General features: G+C 38.0%; 1 protein-coding gene across 1 annotated transcript in view; it reads right to left on the bottom strand.

Moving 5' to 3' along the window:
• Window positions 1-19,881, bottom strand: part of LOC150101976 (uncharacterized) — a 283,338-nt gene that overhangs the window by 167,315 nt on the left and 96,142 nt on the right. Inside the window, exon 6 of the mRNA XM_090400543.1 lies at window positions 15,218-15,248. Coding sequence (XP_090256669.1) covers window positions 15,218-15,248 — 31 coding nt within the window. The remainder of the gene's footprint in view (window positions 1-15,217; window positions 15,249-19,881) is intronic.

Here is a 19,881-nt window from a genome sequence, read left to right as displayed (position 1 = left end):
GCAACAAGGATTACTCTAAATCCATCACCATACCCTATATCTGAGGCACGTTGGAAAAAATTACAAAAATCCTGAAAAACATGACTTAACTTCTTGTTACAGACTATATAAAAAATTGGCATCCCTTATCCGCTCTACTAAAGACTAACCTCCCCCCTAGACCTACCTGGTGTATACCAGGAGCCTTGCAGCTGTAAGCTGTCCTACTTTGGCCAAACAGGCAGGACAGCAAATATCAGAATTTCGGAACACAAGGACTACATCTGGTTTCACCAATACAACCGCTCTGGTCTTGCTGACCATGCGCTGGATACCTGCCATAGAATACAGTGGAAGAAAGCCACGATAATACACCATAGTAAATACAAATATGAAAGGCTTTTCATGGAATCAGCTTCAGCCCTAAGAAACAATCCAAACCTCAACAAATTTGGCTGCATGAGACTGCCTCAAATTTGGGAAACCTACATCAGAAGATCTTCAGCCCAATCACCAAAGAATACCAACATTGCCCGCTAGGGGGCACCATCAAGACTTTAGGAGAAATAATAGCTTCCTGCTTCTTCCTCACTTACTGGTTGTTGTGCCTGAGTGCATGTGTCTTGTTCTTAAGTTTCTTGAAAATGGCAACGTGACGTTGCCGAAATATTGAAGTATATTAAAATTTATTTTTAATGTATATCCTAGTTGACGTTGTAATTTCCTTAAATTATTTAGTAAAAAAATAAACAAAAAAAAAAGAATAGTATCATGTGACTGGACAGACACTAACAGAACAGAAGCACTCTATAACGTTAATCTGTTGTCATTTCATTCTTGTTTCATGTAACTGTCCATTCTTTTTGTGTATTTACTCTGATGATGTGAAGAGACATTTATCACAAAATACATTAAATACTTTATTCTTCTTTACTTAATTTACATGTATATTCAGTTGATTATAAATTAGCAACATCTTGTGAGAAATCAGTCTACAGAAATTGAAGGGTAACTTGAAAAATTATGATTTTAAAAAAGAAAAGTCATTTCAATATAAATATCATCATTTCGTTATCTAGTAGGCAAAAATATGATTTTCTGTTTAAAACCAGCAGCTATATTCTTCTCTCTTTCTCTCTCTCTCTCACACAATAGAATGAGCAATAAAATTTCTGAAAGTATTGAAAAGGTGATTATTGAGGCAGGAAGTGATGAATAAGTGAAAACAAATTCTTCAGATAATATATATATATATTTTTAATGCACCATTTTAACGTACAGATGCACAGATCTCTAGCAATGTACTCTCAACTTCTCAGTAGAAGAATTTTCATGAATATATCACATCTATTTCCTGGCATGTATCCCAAGAAGTGCACAGGATACTATGACAGTACTAAAGAATTAAGTTCACATTATTACTATGTCCATTGTCAGAGCTTATAATTCTGTCTTCCAGGACACTTTTGACTGTATTAACCCCTCAAGATGATGGTCTTCCAATAGATCTTTTTCCTGTCATCTTGATATCAAGCACCTGTTTTGCTAACCTTTCCTCTCCCATTCTGTTCAAGTGATCATACCACCTGAGATTTGCTATGAATTCTTGAATGCAACAGTGTCAAGTTCCTTCCTAATATCTTTATTTTTAAACAATTCTGCCACTGATGCCATCTATTCACTCCTCTAATTTTTTTCAGAACTCTTATTTATGAACTTCCGACTTCTTTATGGAGATGAAGAAAAAGCCTTAAACTCTGCTCCACATAAACCCACTGTTTGTGCTATGTGGATGATGTGTTCACCATTTGGACGCATGGCCTGGATATGCTCCACAATTTTTCAACACACTTAAACAATCAATATCCTAGGATCAAGTTTACCTTGGAAAAGGAAAACAAATCCTTTTCCTAGACACTCTGATTACATGCCAGCCTGATGGATTCCTGATTTTTTCTGTTTACGGAAAACTTACACATACAGGTAGATACATTCACCAGCAGTCCCCCCCCCCCCCCAACAATATGGCATCATAAAAAACCTATATAACAGGGCAAAATTAATCAGTTCAGATAACAGTGCTCTAACTACTGAAGTTAATCATATCCTTAACACCTTCTTAGCCAATGGCTACAATCCCCAAAAAATTCAAAAAATATTAAAACCAGTTAGCCCCCCCCCCTCAAACCTTCATAGCAGAAATTACTCTAAATCTATCACCATTCCATATATCTGGGGTATATCTGAAAAACAAACAAAAATCCACTTCCCCTAGACCAAGTAGGTCTAGGGGAAGTGGCTGGTCTTTGGTGGAGCGGATAAGAGATCCCAATTTCTTATGACCTCACAACTAGTTAGAAACCACATAAGAAATTGGGATCTCTTATCCGCTCCACCAAAGACCAGCCACTTCCCCTAGACCTACTTGGAGTATACCAGGCCTCTTGCAGTTGCAAAACTGTCCTATTACAGCCAAACAGGCAGGACAGCCAATATCAGGATATCCAAAAACAAGGACTACATCCGGTTCCACCAAAGCCACTCAGAATTTGCTGACTATGCATTGGACACCCACCACAGAATACACTGGAAGGCCACTTTATTAAACTGTTGGAAGTACAAGTATGAGAGATTATTCCTTGACTCAACCTCAGCTCTGGAAAACTTCCCAAACCTCAACAAATTTGGATGCATGAGACTGCCCCAAATTTGGGAAGCATACATTTTAAGAATGTCACCCCAATGGCCAAGACAACCCAATTTAGCCCATTAGGAGGCACCTTTTAGAACTCTAGGACCGACATCAGTTGCCTTTCTTCAGTCTCATTTGCTTAGTGTGAGTGCCTGCATCCACATATCATTGCTTTTGATCCCTGAAGATGGCAATGTAACACTGCTGAAATATAGGTAGTTATTAAAGTTTTATAATTAATAATTTAGTTTATGTTGTCATTTCCTAAAGAATAAGAAGTATGTCTAGGCAACGCAGAAGCTTATCTACAAGAAAAAGTAAGTGTATCTATAAATGAAAATTTTTCAATTTTACAAATACACAAGTAAGTTTGACATCCAGGAAACAGTGCGAGCCATCAATTTCTAACTCCAAGGTAATCTTAATTTTTGGGTGTTGACTGTTGAGATGATCTAGGAAATTCTGCAAGAAATCAGATCCATTATTATTATTCGTAACACCTCCAAGGAGTCCGAAGACTCATCGCGGGAGGACACCTATTGTACAGCTCTCCCTCTCCACTACTACACAGAACGTCTACTATATCAATGGCATCTACTGCCCACAACCACCACCACAGCTAGTATTCCCTGTCTGTAAATTGCGTGTGTTCTGAAGGGCTGATTTGTCTGTATACAGGATGAAAAACAGAGTCTCTGGGAGAAAAAATCCTGCTACCTCCGTATGAAATCGGCTAACTCACCTTCAATTGAAAAAGTCCATATAAAGATTCCTCCCATCATGACGAGAATCGAACTTAGGCCTTTTCTAATCGAAGGGCGCAACGTACCATCGTTCTTCCAATTGCGCTGCAGAGATCCATGACTCAATATTAAGAAAATGTTATATATCTTTTCCAGAATCTAGGTTTCAATGGGAATGAAGAGATAGCTTTTTCCTCCAAAGATTCTAATTATAAATTTGCCAGTACTATTTAATCCACTTCCTTGCCATACTGAATATTGCCATACAGAAAAAGGCTACATTTCTCTACCATATTTCAGTTCTGTTTTGCCTAAGTTAGCTAAAGTTCTCGAAAAATTGAACATGTGGGCTTCTTTCACTCTACCCAAGTTCTGTTCCTTACTCAGTATGCTTGAACAAAAACATAACTTAAAATATCCTTGTGTTTACCCATGTTTTGTGCAACTGCAACATGCCTTATTTTGGCCAGACTGAAAAATCCATCGAGATGCATCTAGAAGAACATAAAATAGACATGATAAACGGCAGAACTAGAGCCAGAGCTTTGACTAATCATGTCCTCAATTCTGCTGAAACTAACAACAAAAACTCTATGATCTATTATTCACCCAATCATAGGGAACAAATTGGAAAACATCTTTCAATGATGAACTGGAAATAAAAATTGTGGAATCTCAAGAAATTGTCCTCAATCAAGTACATCTCTACACTAACCTCATTTATAATCTTTCAGATTGTCACTGCACTGCTATCCAACTTTGGTGTTCACGAGATCATGTGCCCAACAATGAAGTCATACAGAGCACCTTCAAATATCAATACATTAGCATTTTAATGTTTAAATATTCTCTCGCAACGTTTTTTTGTATTTCTCTCATGTAATGCACCCAATGAAATCTTCTACAAAGATGAAACTAGTTTAGTGCAGTTTATTTAAAACAAGGTATAATGTTTCTATTTTTATCTCTCCCGGTTTCTTGTCATTTAATCTACTTCAATGATATATATGAGGGATGTCCAGTCCCTCGTATATATCATTGAAGAATGGCATCAAGAATAGCACCAAAGTAAGTTCCGATGGGCTGTCAAAGAAACAAAAATATACTTACAATAAAAAAAAAAATTTATTGGAAATTAAAGTAGACATCTTTCAGTACTTTTCTAGATAGTTTCTGCCATTGTTCAGGCACTTAGCATAACGGGGCACCAAGAGTTATATACTTTTGTCATAGAAGGTTGTCACCTGTGATGTAAACCACATACTGACTGCTTCTTTGACCTCGTCGTTGTCTTGAAACCGCCAGCCACCAAGGAAAGATTTCAGATGTTTGAACAGGTGAAAGTTGCTTGGCACAAGGTCAGTACTATATGGGGGATAATGGAATTGTTCCCAGTCAAAGGTGGCAAGAAGTTGCTGTGTTTTGCCAGCCATGTGTGGGCGGGCATTATCATGATTCAAAACAACGCCCCTAGTAAGCATGCCACGTCGTTTAATTTGGATCAAATGATGTAGTTTCTTAAGGGTTTGGCAGTACATGCGTTGATTGTGGAGCCTTGATCCAAGAAGTCCACCAGCAAAATTCCTTGTCTGTCAAAAAACACAGTGCACATGACTTTCTGAGTGGAAACCGTTATCTTCAATTTCGTCTTGACTGGTGATGAGGTGTACCTCCACTCCATGGACTGTTGTTTGGATTCAGGGGTTGCGTGCAACATCCAAGTCTCATACCAGGTGACAAGCCTGCTCAGGAAAGTATCGCCATCCTGATGGTAGCGGGTCAAGAATTCAAACGCACTGCCCAGCCGATTCACTTTGTGCTGTTCTGTAAGTAACTTCGGCACTCAGCGTGCACACAATTTCAGATAATTCAGTTTCTTCGACACAATTTTATGAAGACATGAACGTGAAACTTCTAGAAATTGAAGTGAGAGTGACATCATAGTGAATACCCTATTCTGTCAAATCTTCTCTTCAACTGAACACACCATATCATCAGTCACTAAAGATGGTCGCCTGTTCCGTTCATCACTGTGCACACCTATCCTTCCTTCATTAAAAAGTCTCACTCATCTTCATACCATTGAATCACTCATTGTGTGCTCTCCATAAACCTCAATAATTTGTTGATGAATTTCAGCTGCTTTAGCGTTCCTTGCATTCAAGAAACGGTTATCTGATCTAATTTCAATGCAGTGGGTGATTCGATTTTCTTAGAAATTATAAACACACACACCAAGAAGCATACGCACTGCAAGAATGTCTAAAAATGGCACCAACGCCTTGCCAAGGAATCAACAAACTCAGCATGCATGACTGCCATCACAATCGCAGTGAAAATATTTAAAAATGGAACTTACTTTCTGGATGTCCTTTGTGTGTGTATATATATATATATATATAAAAGGTTTAATGACTATTACGCTCGGTAATAGTCATTAAACCTTTTTTATAATATTCCAACCGAGTAAAAATGAATTTTGAAAAAAAAAAAAAAAAAAAAAAAAAAAATATATATATATATATATATATATATATATAAAGGGTGGGCCAAAAGTCAGAGTAAGATTTGACATTTAAATAACTTTTTTTTATTCATGAACCAATTTCAGTGATATTGCATACATTGAATGTCTAACATATGGAGATTTGATTAGGTTAGGTATGGAAGATGACATCTTTCAAATGAGCTCCATTTCCCACCTCGCAAAGTTGGGCTCTTTCGATTGCATTGTTCATAACAGCAGTTAACGTTTGAGGATCCAATGCTCAAATTTCTGCACGGATATTCTCCTTGAGCTGCTCAAGTGTACGTGGTTTGTTCACGTACACACATGCTCCTTCAGATATCCCCACAGGAAGTACCTGGGGGCTGTAAGGTCAGGCAAACATGTCAGCCAATTAATCCGGGAATTTCTTGAAATTATCCACTTGCCGAACAGTTGCCTCAGGAGGTTCATTGTGGCCCTGGCTGTATGGGGAGTTCAGCAATCCTGTTGAAACCACATTTCAGGATGATTTTCCACTGCAGGATGTAAAAAATTGTCAATCATATCCAGATATCTCATCATCATCATCATCAAATTCCTGCCATGTACCCTCAAGGGGTGTACAGGATATGACAGTACTACATGAAAAAATTACATCATTACTAACTTCCTATCTACAATTTTCCTCCAAATCAGTCTGTTACTTGTCAAGACTCCAACATTATCAGATCTTATATTTCTATCGTCTAAGGCACTTTGTACCGTATCAATCCACCTATATCTTGGTCTTCCTCTGGGTCGTTTTCCTGCCAACCTGGCAGAGAACACTTGTTTTGCTAATCTTTCCTCTCCCATTCTATTTAAGTGACCATACCATCTGAGATTAGCTCTGCTAACGCATTCCTGGATGCTGACAATGTCAAGTTCTTTCCTAATATCCTCATTTTTAATATGATATTGCCATTGATGCCATCTGTTCACGCCTCTAATCTTTCTCAGGACTCTCATATCTGCGGTCTCTAGTCTTTGGTCAAGTGTTTTACTTCTGACCCAGCTCTCAGATCCATAAGTTAAAACTGGTTTGAACACAGTCTTGTATACAGCTAATTTAGTGTTCCGACTAATTTCTTTCTTATTCCATATGAATTTATTCAATTGATTTCCCACGATACCAGCTTTGCTGATTCTGTTGTCTATTTCTATATTTAGTTTACCATCTTCAGTAAAAATTGTGCCTAAGTAGCTGAAATGTTTTACTTGTTCCACAGGTTCTCCATTCACAACACAGTTGACATTTTCAATGATTCTGCCTATTTTCATTGTCTTTGTCTTTTTATTGCTGACCTTCATACCATATCTATTACAACAGCTATTCAATTTAGTCAGAGAATCTTGCAGACTTGTAGCGGATTTATTTAGAAGTATAACATCATCCGCATAAAGCAAAGAGCTGACATTAACATCTCCAATTTTGATATCAGGTTTAATACCACATTCCTTCATAATGTGATCCATATAGATAATGAATAACAGAGGGGATAATGTACATCCTTGTCTCACACCAGATTTAACATTAAACCATCTTCCTGTACTTCCTTCAATTCTAACTGCTGACTCACAACTCAAATAAAGACTAAGTATTGCTTGATATAATGCCCCATTGACACCATATAACTGCAGCGTATTGAATAGCTTCTCTCTTGGCACCTTGTCATATGCCTTTTCCAAATCGACAAAACTTAAATACAGATCTTTGTTATATTCCCATGCTTTCTCGACTATTTGTCGTAAAGTGAAGATCTCATCCGGACAGCCTCTATTTGGCCTGAATCCAGCTTGTTCTTCACCAAGCTTTTCTTCCACAATTCTTCTCAACCGTTTCTCAAGTATACTTGCATAGATCTTGCCAGGAACACTCAGTAGGGAAATACCTCTGTAATTCTCACATTCAGTTTTATTTCCCTTTTTATATATGGGTACTATGAGAGCTCTACTCCAATCATCGGGAATTCGTCCCTCTGTCCAGGCTTTCTGAACTATGCAGTGCAGCCACAGTAAGACTCTTATACCACCATACTTCAGCATTTCTGGTCGAATATCATCTACTCCTGCTGCCTTTCCACATTTCAAGCCTTTGATGGCTTTTTCTACTTCAAGTATGGATATGTATTCCTGACTGCATGCCTGGTCAGTGTTTTTTATCACTGTGCTGTCATCACTGCTTGTTTCATTTAGCAGTTTTTCAAAGTAATTACTCCATACTTCAAGGATATCTTTTTCTCCTGTTTTCATTTCACCTTGGTCATCTCTAATTCCTTTTACAGCACTCTTTCCTCCATTCCTAAGCTTCTTCAGCAACCTCCAGAATATTTTGCCACCTTCTTGATATTTATTTTCTATATTCTTGACAAAGTCCTCCCATGACTTTTGTTTAGCTAGTTTTACACACTGTTTAGCTTCCTTACATTTGACTCTGTATTCTGTAAGAGTAAAAGCTGACTTATTTGCCAGGAACTTTTGATATGCTTTCTTCTTTTCCTTCACTGCCTCTTTAACTTCCTGTGTCCACCAGGGAGTTCTGATTTTTTTATCTTTGCACACAACCTCACCACATGCCTCTCTGGCAGAATCAATCAATGTTTCCTTCAGAGTTTGCCACTGAATCTCCAAGGTTTGATTCCTGTTCTCAAACTCTTTCATTTTCTTTTCAATAATATTTCTGTATTTTAGTCTACAGTTTACATCTGAGAGCTGCTCAACTTTTATTCGCTTTAAAACTTTCTTACATGTTATTCTTTTCAATATGAAATTCAATTTTATCCTGCTCAAGACTAAATAGTGATCACTTCCAATTTCAAATCCTCTGTACACTCTGGTGTCCTGCACCAGGGAGAAAACATCACTATCAACAATAACATAGTCAATGAGACTTTTCTTATTCCTAGCCTCTTCTCTCCATGTGAATTTGTGCACATTTTTATGTTGGAACATGGTGTTAGTAATAACCAGTCCATGTCCTGAGCAGAAATCCAACAGATATTTGCCATTATTATTAGGTTTGCTCTTTTCTCCAAATTTTCCCAAAATATTTTTGTATGTCTCACAATCATTTCCTACTCTACTATTTAGATCCCCAACAAGGACCAACTTTTCCTTTTTCATTGTGTCAGTTGCTTTTTCTAAAGCCTCAAAAAATTCCTCCACTTCTACCTTAGTAGAACCTTCTGTGGGACCATAGGCACAAATAAGTCTCATTGTCCAGTTCCCCATTCTCATATTTGCCCACATTACTCTACTTGAGACTGACTGCCATTCAAGAAGATTAGCCTCGTATTTTGTGTTGAATACTATGGCTACTCCTTCTTTTCCTTGATTGTTATTGCCTGAATATAACATTTTGTATTTATTGCTCAGAAAGATCTCACCAGTTTTGGTCTTTTTTGTTTCAGTCACCCCTATTATGTCGATCTGGTACTTATCTAATTCCTCAGCTAGCTCCATTTCTTTGCCATTCAGGCTTCTTACGTTGATAGTACCGATCTTTACTCTGGTGATGTTGAGTTGGGGTTTGTTTTCAGATTTGTTCCAGTAGCTGACTTTTCGCTGTTCGCCTTGGTTCCCTGGCGAAAACAACGGGGGCCTTGTTTAACCGGGCGATGCCCCAGCCGGCATGAAATTTTGTCATGTTGTACCATCATTTTTTATTTTGGTTTAACCAATAAGAATACAATTTGGTCGGCTAAATCCCAAATTGCCAGCCCATCCTCGTTCGTTTAGTATCAAAGTAGATACCCAACAGGGTGCACCACAAGAAGGTGAGGATTGGACATTAGGTCAGAAGCCCTGGTCGGTTCTCCGCATTCCTTTAAAGGCTATGTGGAGGTCTCCTCTCAGTTATACAGCTTTGATCCTTAAGCACCCCCTTAAGGGGGTGCTTAAGGGTCAAAGGGTGCTTAAGGAGCATCCAGATATCTCTCACCAGTAATTGTCAAAGTGCCACCGTCTTCAGTTTCGAAGAAGTAGGGCATGATAACTTCCTGGTCTGGCAATAGGTGGAAGGTTCATCACAGAACCCTTTTCCTCTAAGCATTGCATTAGTTTCCGAATCATTGTCACTGAGGGTCCATTTCTGACTTGGAAATGGCGGCAGTAAGCTCTTTGCTTCAAAATAATGGACCTCATTTTGAAAATAAAATTCCACTACTTTTAGTGGTTGTTCCTTCATGAAATTCCTCATGATCAATCTCCCAAGACTCAGTTATAATATGTACCTGTATATAAGAAGATACATCAATTGCCTGGATATCACTTGGCCAGTGTTTCCCAATGTGATAAGTGTGCTCCTGAGAGTACATGACACATTTTTAATTTCAATTACTTTTTATTTTCCTTTTATATACTCCGCGTATAATATAATTTTACTCCAATTATAAACCAGTCTGTACAACTGCGGTCGTGGTCAAGGTATTGGAGAGATGGTTGGGAATAGAATGCTGGAATTTGTTGGGCATAGCATTTTTATGATGGTCAGCATGGATTTGTAAAGGGTAGGTCCTGTTTAAGCAATTTACTTGCATTTTATGATAAGGAAAAAGTATGTTAGATAAGGGAGAATCATATACAGTGATATTCTTGGACTTTGCAAAAGCATTTGATAGATTACCACATGATAAGTTGATGTACAAGCTGCAGAGGTTATATTATATATTGGTTAGATGGATCAGAGATTCTCTCTCTCTGAACAATACTAGCATGTTGTGTATGATAGAGCAGTGTCTCAAAAAAGGAGGGTATCCAGTGGAATGCTCCCAGGGTTCTGTTCTTCAGCCTCTTCTGTTTAACTTGTTCATACACAACTTCAATTGTTTGCAGATGATGCAAAGTTGGGAAGAATTATAAGCAGCACTGCTGATGTTAATTATGATGGTCAGCATGGATTTGTAAAGGGTAGGTCCTGTTTAAGCAATTTACTTGCATTTTATGATAAGGAAAAAGTATGTTAGATAAGGGAGAATCATATACAGTGATATTCTTGGACTTTGCAAAAGCATTTGATAGATTACCACATGATAAGTTGATGTACAAGCTGCAGAGGTTATATTATATATTGGTTAGATGGATCAGAGATTCTCTCTCTCTGAACAATACTAGCATGTTGTGTATGATAGAGCAGTGTCTCAAAAAAGGAGGGTATCCAGTGGAATGCTCCCAGGGTTCTGTTCTTCAGCCTCTTCTGTTTAACTTGTTCATACACAACTTCAATTGTTTGCAGATGATGCAAAGTTGGGAAGAATTATAAGCAGCACTGCTGATGTTAATTCCCTTCAGGAATATTTGAATAGACTATTTACTTGGACAAATTAGGGGGTTGTAGTTTTAAAATCAGTAATTGCAAGGTGTTGCATTTGGAGTGCAGAAATATAAGGCTGTGTAGTATATTGATGGTGTCGTACTACAGGAAGTGAATGAGATTACAGATGCGGGAGTGATGATTGGCAGTAGATCGAAGTTTAGAGGATATATTGCTAGTGTTGCAAACCGTAGTGCTGCTATGATAAGAGGTACTCTAACATGTAAGGATAAGGAAGTGGTGTGCCACTGTACAAGGCACTGGTCAGGTCATAATTGGACTATTGTGCTCAAATTTGGTCACCTGGTATTCAGGGTGATGTAGAGACTTTGGAGTGTTCATAGACGAGTGACTTAGGTAATATCAGGATAGGTTGAGAAATTGTGGATTCCAGAGTTTGGTGGATAGAGGAAAAGAGGTGATATGATAGAGACATTTAAGTTAGTGATAGGATTTTATGAGATTAATCCAGATTATACTGTAAAAAGAGGTTAAGGTGAGATGGGGGAAAAACCAGAGGCCATCCCTGGAAGTTATATAAGAACAAAGAAGTAGATTTTTTTACATGGAGAATTGTCAGTGAATGGAATGTATTACCAGAATGTGTTGTTAATGCAAGGAGTGCTAAGGATTTTAAGATTCGGTATGATAAATATGTTGTCAGTTGAATGAACCAACCATAATGAGTCTGTCAACTCCATGTAGGATGCAATAATAATAATAACAATATTTTTGTCACCTTACTGTCACATGGAACTAACATGTGACAGTAAGGTGAAAGTGAATGAAAGTGATTTCATATTAATAGACAAACCATATACAGTACAAGACATAAATATTATAAAGAAATTAAGATTAGGCGAAGATCACAGATTAGTCTGAAGCAAAATAGCAATAAACCTAGATGGAAAGATAAAAACAAATAAAAAACAAAAACCATAAACATTTTAGAAACGCTGGAAATGAAAAAAAGAAGAATTTCACATAAAAGAAAAGGCATTAAAAAATTGACCTGATTTGGAGTACTAAAAATTTAAACAGTGTCCAATGATGACAATTTACCTGGGAACTCAAAAACTTCAAAAATAGACAAATTAACCACCTTACCGGCCATTATAGATCAAATACGCATCCTCATAAGCTTTGTATCCATCATATATTTCAATGTAATATTAATGGCATTACAATTTTAATATGCACTTCGCATCCATGGTAACCTGGACGTATATATACATCATGGCCGGTAGCGTGGTTAATACAGGAAACTTAAAATCTAATAGGAATAAAGAAGAAAAGTACAGGATGCACATTGAATATACCAAACTTTGCAAAACAATAAGGAGAAGATAAGGAGGCCATAAGACATTTCAAAATAAAAATGGTAACAATATGGCCTTACAGGAGGATTGCATAAATGGGCAGGTAAATGGAATTGTCAGTTCAATGTTGCAATATGTAAGGTTTTGAAATTTAGTAAGCAATAATGGGATGCAAAGTATATACACTTAGGGAAACTTTAAAGGAAATAGAATAATACATAGCATAACAACATCAATGTGTGAATGTATTCAGAAGGCCAAAAGATGTAAAATGGATGAATGAAGGGCTTAAGCATGAAATCTGGAAGAAGAAAGTACTTTGGAAGCAGTATAAGATGAATAATGGTAATAATCAATTACATGAAGAATAAAGTCAGGAGAGTGACTCAGTTAGTAAGGAAAACAAAAGTGCAGTATGAGCAGAATTGGGTAAATCAGGTGAAGAAAAACCCTAGAGTTTTTTAGATAATGGGCAAGTAGAAGGAAGAATGATCACGGTAAGATGATGTTAATGGATGAAAATGGTAGAATGGTAACTGCTGCAGAAGACATTGAGGTATTCAGTGATCAATTTATAAGGGTATTTCATCCTGATCAGGGTAGGATCATGAGGAACTTAAGCGTAGAGGACATAGAAGAAGATGGATTAATTGTGAGTGAGCAGGAGGTATCTGAAGAAATAAATAACCTGAATTTCAATAAGGCAATAGGATTTGATGACATATCGCCATACATCTTCTGGGAATGTTCCAGGGAATTGGCAGTAGCATTGGCATGCTTGTTTAATAAGAGTATTAAAACAGCACAAGTTCCAAGGGAGTGGAAGGAGGGTAAAATTGTTCCACTGCATAAAAGTGGTGATAAGGCTGTAGCTTTGAATTATAGGCCAATCTATATATCTGGGTTGTGGTGTAGGTACTGGAGAAGGTATTGGTGAGAAGTAGGATACAGAAATGGGCTGATAACAGCAGTTTTTTTCTGTGGTTATCAGCATGGGTTTGGGTGATCATGTTTTACTAACTTACTTATGTACTATAACAGGGTGACAAATATCTTGGACAGGGAAGATGCATATACAGTGGTGTACTTTTATTTTGCAAAAGCTTTTGATAGCCTGCCACAAGAAAAACTGTTAAATAAATTGGAACAGATGGGATTGGATAACAGACTTCTGATTTGGATCAGTGACTGGCTATCAGATAAGTATCAGAAAGTTGTATATGGCAGTGCAGTATCCTAAAAGAGGAAGGTCACTATTAGCATACCACAGGGGTCAGTTTTGGGACAACTGTTGTTCAATTTGTATGTTAATGAAACTGGGATCAGTTTAACTAGTGATATGCAGCTGTTTGTAGATGATGCAAAATTGGGGAAAGCAATGCAGAGGCAAGCAGATGTTATGGCCTTTCATGAATGAGCAGGTAAGTAGAATTATCAGTTCAATGTTGCAAAGTGTAAGATTTTGTGATTTAGTAAGCAACGATGGGATTCAAAGTATACATTTGGTGGGGAACTTTACAGGAAGTAGAGGAGATGAGAGATCTAGGAGTGATCATGGACAAGGACCTGAAATTCAGGGTCTACAGTGCACAAGTTGTAAAGATGTCACATTGGATAATGGCAACGATGTGGAGGACTCTGACAAGCAGGAATAGAGCTTATGATGCCATTTTGCAAAAGGCCTTGATGATTAGGTCTCATATGAATTATTGTGCACAGATTTGGTCACCGGGTTTTCACGGTGACAAGGATATGTTGGAAAGGGTCCAGAGAAGATTCAAAAAGGTGGTCAGTGGTCTTTGGAATGTGGAGTACAAGGACAGATTGAGAGATTGTAAGTTGCAAGGCCTCGTGAATACGAGGAAGGAAGAAGGCTTATATGATTGAGACATATAAGCAAGTCTGGAGTTGTTATCAGGTTGACATGGAATATATTTTTCATAGAATGATAGATGGGGGGGGGGTGTAGAACAAGAGGCCATTGATGGAAACTCTATAAAGAAAGTGTGAGCAGAGGAGTGAGGAGAAGATTCCTTGCATGGAGTCGTTGGTCAGTGGAATGCATTACCTGAGTGTGTTGTGAATGTAGACACATTGAATCAGTTTAAAGCATGGTTGGATTGCAGTGTTTGCAATAGTGTGTACCTCCCATGATGAGTCTCTGACTCGGTGAAGGTCAGATGATAATAATAATGCTTCCTGCAATTTATTTTTCCATGAAATGCAAAATATATATTATATAATATATAATTATATAAATATTTATAATTATATGATATAGAATGCAAAATTTCTGTAACAGAACAAAAGAATTTTGTTTTGTTCTGATATGCTCTTTTCTGATTCGAAAATGAGAGATGAAGTGCAGCATTTCGTATTTTTACCCTAAATTGACAGTAGCAAACCTTGCACATTATAACGAGCCATTCTGGTCCTTGGATAGGGGCAGGTTAACTATAGCAATCATCTATAGATATGTGAAGTTTTCAAAAAGAAGACAATGAAATGACTAATGCAAATAAATAAGCAGTTAAATAAAGACTGATTGTTATCAGATATTTTTGCATACATTAATCCAACATATACAAGTCCAATAATCAAAATACTGGATCTAAAATATTAAAGGAATAGCTATAGTAAACTTACCTAGTTGATCTGTGGTAAAAAGGATTATAAACTGAAATAAAATAGCATTATTTTAAATGTTTATCAAAGGTATCTAGTTTTCTAGTCAATGCTTTTAACTTAAATTTACTATAGTTAAAGCATATACAGGAAGGCCTTATTTCATATTTCCACTATTTATAAAGATTCTAATTAATGAATATTTCAAAATCAATGGCAAAAAACCCAAAACGTAAACACTAAAATGATACAAAAGATAAAAACAAAAGCAGAAATGCAGCATGTCAGCAGCATTTCTGTATATCTCTTGTTGTACATTCTATAACATTGTGGATAGAGATTAGAAAACATTTGTTTATATTTTGATCTACAATGAACCACATTGTAAAGACTGCTACAAAGTGAAAATTTTACTAATATTAGTATAAAAACAATAAATTAAAAATGTCATCTAAGTGTACAGCTGATTCAATGCTTTCCTCAATTGAGGAAAAAATGGAAATGATCCCACATATCAAATCCTGGTGAGAGTCACTCTGATGTGTGTTTTTTGGAGTTAATGCCCACTACAGTGTCAACAAAAATACAATAAAGCATTTACATGCAGGAATTATTAGTGCTATGGATTGAAAATATGAATTAAAACAACATTCCTGTTACTCAAGCAGTAATCAAAGGCAATGCAAATTTAATGAAAAAAATAAGCTAGTGGAAAAGAGTCATTTGTGGAGGTCATTCATGGTGAGGGAACCAATTTCATTTAAATACATTATAATTTGACCTTAGTTTTCTGAAAGATTTTTCAACTGGTTATACTATAAATTAAGGATGCAAAGAAATTATAATCTTGATTTCATCCTTTATCCAAGTGTAAGCAAAGTTTGCGAATGAAGTAACTTTACAACTGGACTACTTGTATATAGCAGCTAATGATTTTATATCAATTGCCTTAGTATCCCAAATGATAAGCCTTTTTTTGTAACGTTTTTGTGTCACATTTTTTTGTCAATTTATTTGAAACGTTTTGAAACTCAGGGGCTACCCTGAGTGCCGAGTCTTCAAAATTTGAGTCATCAGAATTCAAGGAGAACCGGCCTACCAGTCTAGAACTCGGGGGGTGGGAGCCTCCTAGTCCCTATATACACGAATAATGCTATGCATTATGGGAAGGGCCACTACTCCTCCCCTTCTGGGTCTGGTTCCAATTGATGAGACCTCAATAAAGGTTGAAACCGGTCTAAGTAGTAGCCCTCTCCATAATGCATGGCATTACACATGTTTATATTGAAAGTTTATTTTTCACTTGGTTAGAGTATAACAAATTTAGTTTAATCCTTTATCCAAGTGTGAGCAAACAAAGTTTGCGCCTGAAAGTATCTTCAGGACTGGGGTAAGGTGGTACAACACCAGGACAACTCGTTGCAAAGGTGGAGCAAGCTACCAACACTCCTGTCTCAGTATCTCCTATAATGCAAAACACATCTCCTTGCAGATATGTCTAATGTTATGCATTAAGGGAAGGGCCACTACCCAGACTAGTTTCGACCTTTATTGAGGTCTCTTCAGTGGGAGCCAGGCCCAAGTTGAGATATTGAGGTAGAATGGGAGTTCATGTCTCTCATCATTGGCCTTTGGAGAATAAAGCATGCTGAGGGTCAGCAGACAGTAAGAGAGGATTATGATGTAAGATAGAGTAGGATAGTAGGAAGTAAAAGAGGCCTCAGTCAACCTGTTTAGCCGTATTAGGCTAATTGGTCTGTAACACATAATCTCCATTTATCTGTTCAGAAAAAAAAAAAGGTTAAACATAGACTTTTGTCTAGGATTCGCATATGATTTTATCCAAATTAATAATTTGCTTAGAGGATCTTTTTGTGTTACTAAATATAATATCCTTATTTGTATTCCGGGTAATTAAATTTTACTGCTGTTATTGAGAAACTGAGGACTTATGGTCCGGGCTAAATATATGAATTGATCATAGAGGTCAAACTTAAGGTCCGGAGAGAAAAAATAAAAAAAAAGGAATTTTTTTTTTTTGAATACATTTAAAATATAAATTTTATTATTTAAATTTAAAAAAAAATTCAAATAATAAAATAACAGGACTTAAGGTCCGGTGAGTTGAAATGAATAGGGACTTATAGACCTGGTGCCATTGGGACTTAGAATGGGGTAGAGACTGGGCCGGGAGATGCCGCTCGCGAGGAGTGGCACCGCCTCGCTGTAAGCCTTCGCAGCCTGGGTTCTCAGCTCTACCCCCCCTTATTTGGAGTAAAAGAAACTGTGCCAGCGAAAGCTTTGTGGCTAGGGAAGACAGAGTGGTTATTCTTTTTCCTAGGGGGGGGGGGTTTGGTGGGGTTTTGTGGGTTCTAAAGAGATATACAGGGCTTGATGCGTCTCCCTGTATAAGAAAGCATATTGTCGGTGGTTTGCAGTATTGATTCACAAATTTAAAATCTCCTAGTAAGTGTCTTTCTTGTGCAAGAAATTTGGGTAGGTAGAAAAAGAAACCTTTCCTTATTCTTGCATACATTAAATTTGCGTCTCGTACCTGGGATTTTTTCCGTACCTTCCAAATGTGATATTTTAACACGTTGATTAGGAAGATAGCAAACTTTTGGGTTTTTGGACTGGTGAGGGGAATTGTAGGAGTACGACCTCTTCTACTGTCAGCATGGGGATTCCCAATGCTGTGCTGAGTCTCCGCCAGATGCTTTGGGCTGGTGGGCAAAAATAAAAGAAATGGTCCACCGTTTCCACGTCCCAGCACACATCGCAGAAGGGGTTGCACGGGCTAGGTACATACCGGGATTTCACCTGTTTCACCAGGAGCCGCCCGTAGGCTATTCTCCAGGCTAGATCTCGATGAAAAGGCTGTCCCCAGCTGTTTTTGATATTTCTGAAGAGAATTTAATTATTTGTCCTAAGATTGGGTGTATCACGCCTGGAAAGTTGGAAGAAATCCCAGTATACTGCTTTGGGTTTGTGTGTGAGGATTGCTATTCCTCTGTCTCTGAGTGTTGTGATCGATTTAACTAATGTACGGTACCACTTGGGCACCCCCCTTGAGTGGGGTCCAGCATAGTCCGTGATCCCAAAGAGGGGGAGGAAAAGTCCTATAAAGTATCTAATTAGCAGGTCAGAAATGTGGTTGGAGTTTAAGGCCTTCCGTACGGTTTTGAACGTGTTTGCTTGTAGCAAGCTTTTGTGATCGGGAAGAGCGTAACCCCCTTCTTCCTGTTTGAGTTGTAGGTATTCTTTCTTTACTTTGTGTTTTCTCCCATTCCAGAAGAAATCAATGAGTTCTTTTGATAATTTATTTTCTTGTGACAGTGTGATGCCTGTGATGTTGACAGCGTGCATCAGCATTGGGGTGACGATTGTTCTTATTACTGTCGCTCTGCCATAAAAGGAGAAAAAGGTTGGTTTGAACAGCCTTATCCTGTCCCTGCTTGTCTCCTGCAATTTTTGGATTGGTAGTGCTAGGGTGTCTGAAAAAAGGCACGCCTAGTATTGTTAGGGGTTGTGTCTGTAGCGTTAAACCGTAGGGAAGTCCAGTGCTATGGAAATTTCCAAAACTTTTGATTTTAGTTTTTTGTGTGTTAACGCGAAGACCACTGACTATGCTGAACTTTTGCAGCATGTGCAGATAGATATAGATGGACTCAGAATCTCTGAGTGTGGCCACTACATCGTCCGCATATGCTACTATTTTGCATTGTCTGGAGACTTGGGGCAGTGGAATACCATTAATTGCGGGGGTGTTATCATTCTTTTGATTAGGGGGTTCTAATACTAGGGAGAAGAGGAGGGGGCTTAGCGGGCAGCCTTGCCTAACCCCTCTCTTTATGCGGATTGGTTCCGTCAGAAACCCATTAATAGATAGTTGGGGCGTGGCTTCCGCGTACATGTTTTTAATTGTACGCCGAAGTCTCGAGCCCACGCCTGTTTTTTGGAGGATGTTCTGCAAGTACCTGTGGTTGACGCTGTCAAACGCTTTCTCCAGGTCGGTGGAGAGAAGTGCCAGGGGGGTATTTTTTTTCCTTAGCCAGTCTGATCAAGTCTCTTAACAAGAAGAGATTGAGTTCCATAGATCTACCGGGGATCCCGTAGACCTGTGAGCTTGTTATTATATTTTCGATACCGCCCTTAAGGCATGTGCAGATAATTTTTGCAAAGATCTTATAGTCTAAATTGGTTAAGGAGATTGGACGCCAGTTATTCGACAAAGTCCGATCTCGGTCTTTCTTGGGGATAAATATGGTATAGCTCTTAACGAATTCCTCGGGGATGTTTCCAGAAGTGAGGAATTCGTTAAAGATGTTTATTAATGCTGCCACTGCAAATTCCCAGATAGATCTATAGAATTCTATCCCCAGTCCGTCTGGCCCTGGGGTCTTCTTTGTTTTCATCGTTTTGCACGTAGCCTTTATTTCGGCTGCAGTTATCGGCCTGTCATGCAGGGCACTAAGATGATCGTGAAAACGTGTTGCATCCCACTCACTGAAGTCATCTGTGCCCTGCTGGTCAGAGAAGATGCAGATATACTGCTCATGAAAGTGACGGAGTATTTCGTGGGTTGAGTGTAGAATCTGGCCCTTCTCTTCGATCTGGTAAATCGTTTTCTTGTCATTAGCCGCCACCCGTTGTTGGTTGTAGAATGCGGCGGAAGGTGTTTCCAA

The sequence above is a fragment of the Typopeltis vanoorti genome, chromosome 11 (genome assembly GCF_054136105.1).
Source record: "Typopeltis vanoorti isolate ZY-2024b chromosome 11, IOZ_Tvanoo_1.0, whole genome shotgun sequence".
In the NCBI taxonomy this organism is placed as follows: domain Eukaryota; kingdom Metazoa; phylum Arthropoda; class Arachnida; order Uropygi; family Thelyphonidae; genus Typopeltis; species Typopeltis vanoorti.
Note: the sequence above shows the minus strand (reverse complement) of the source record. Positions and strands in the feature narration are given on the sequence as shown.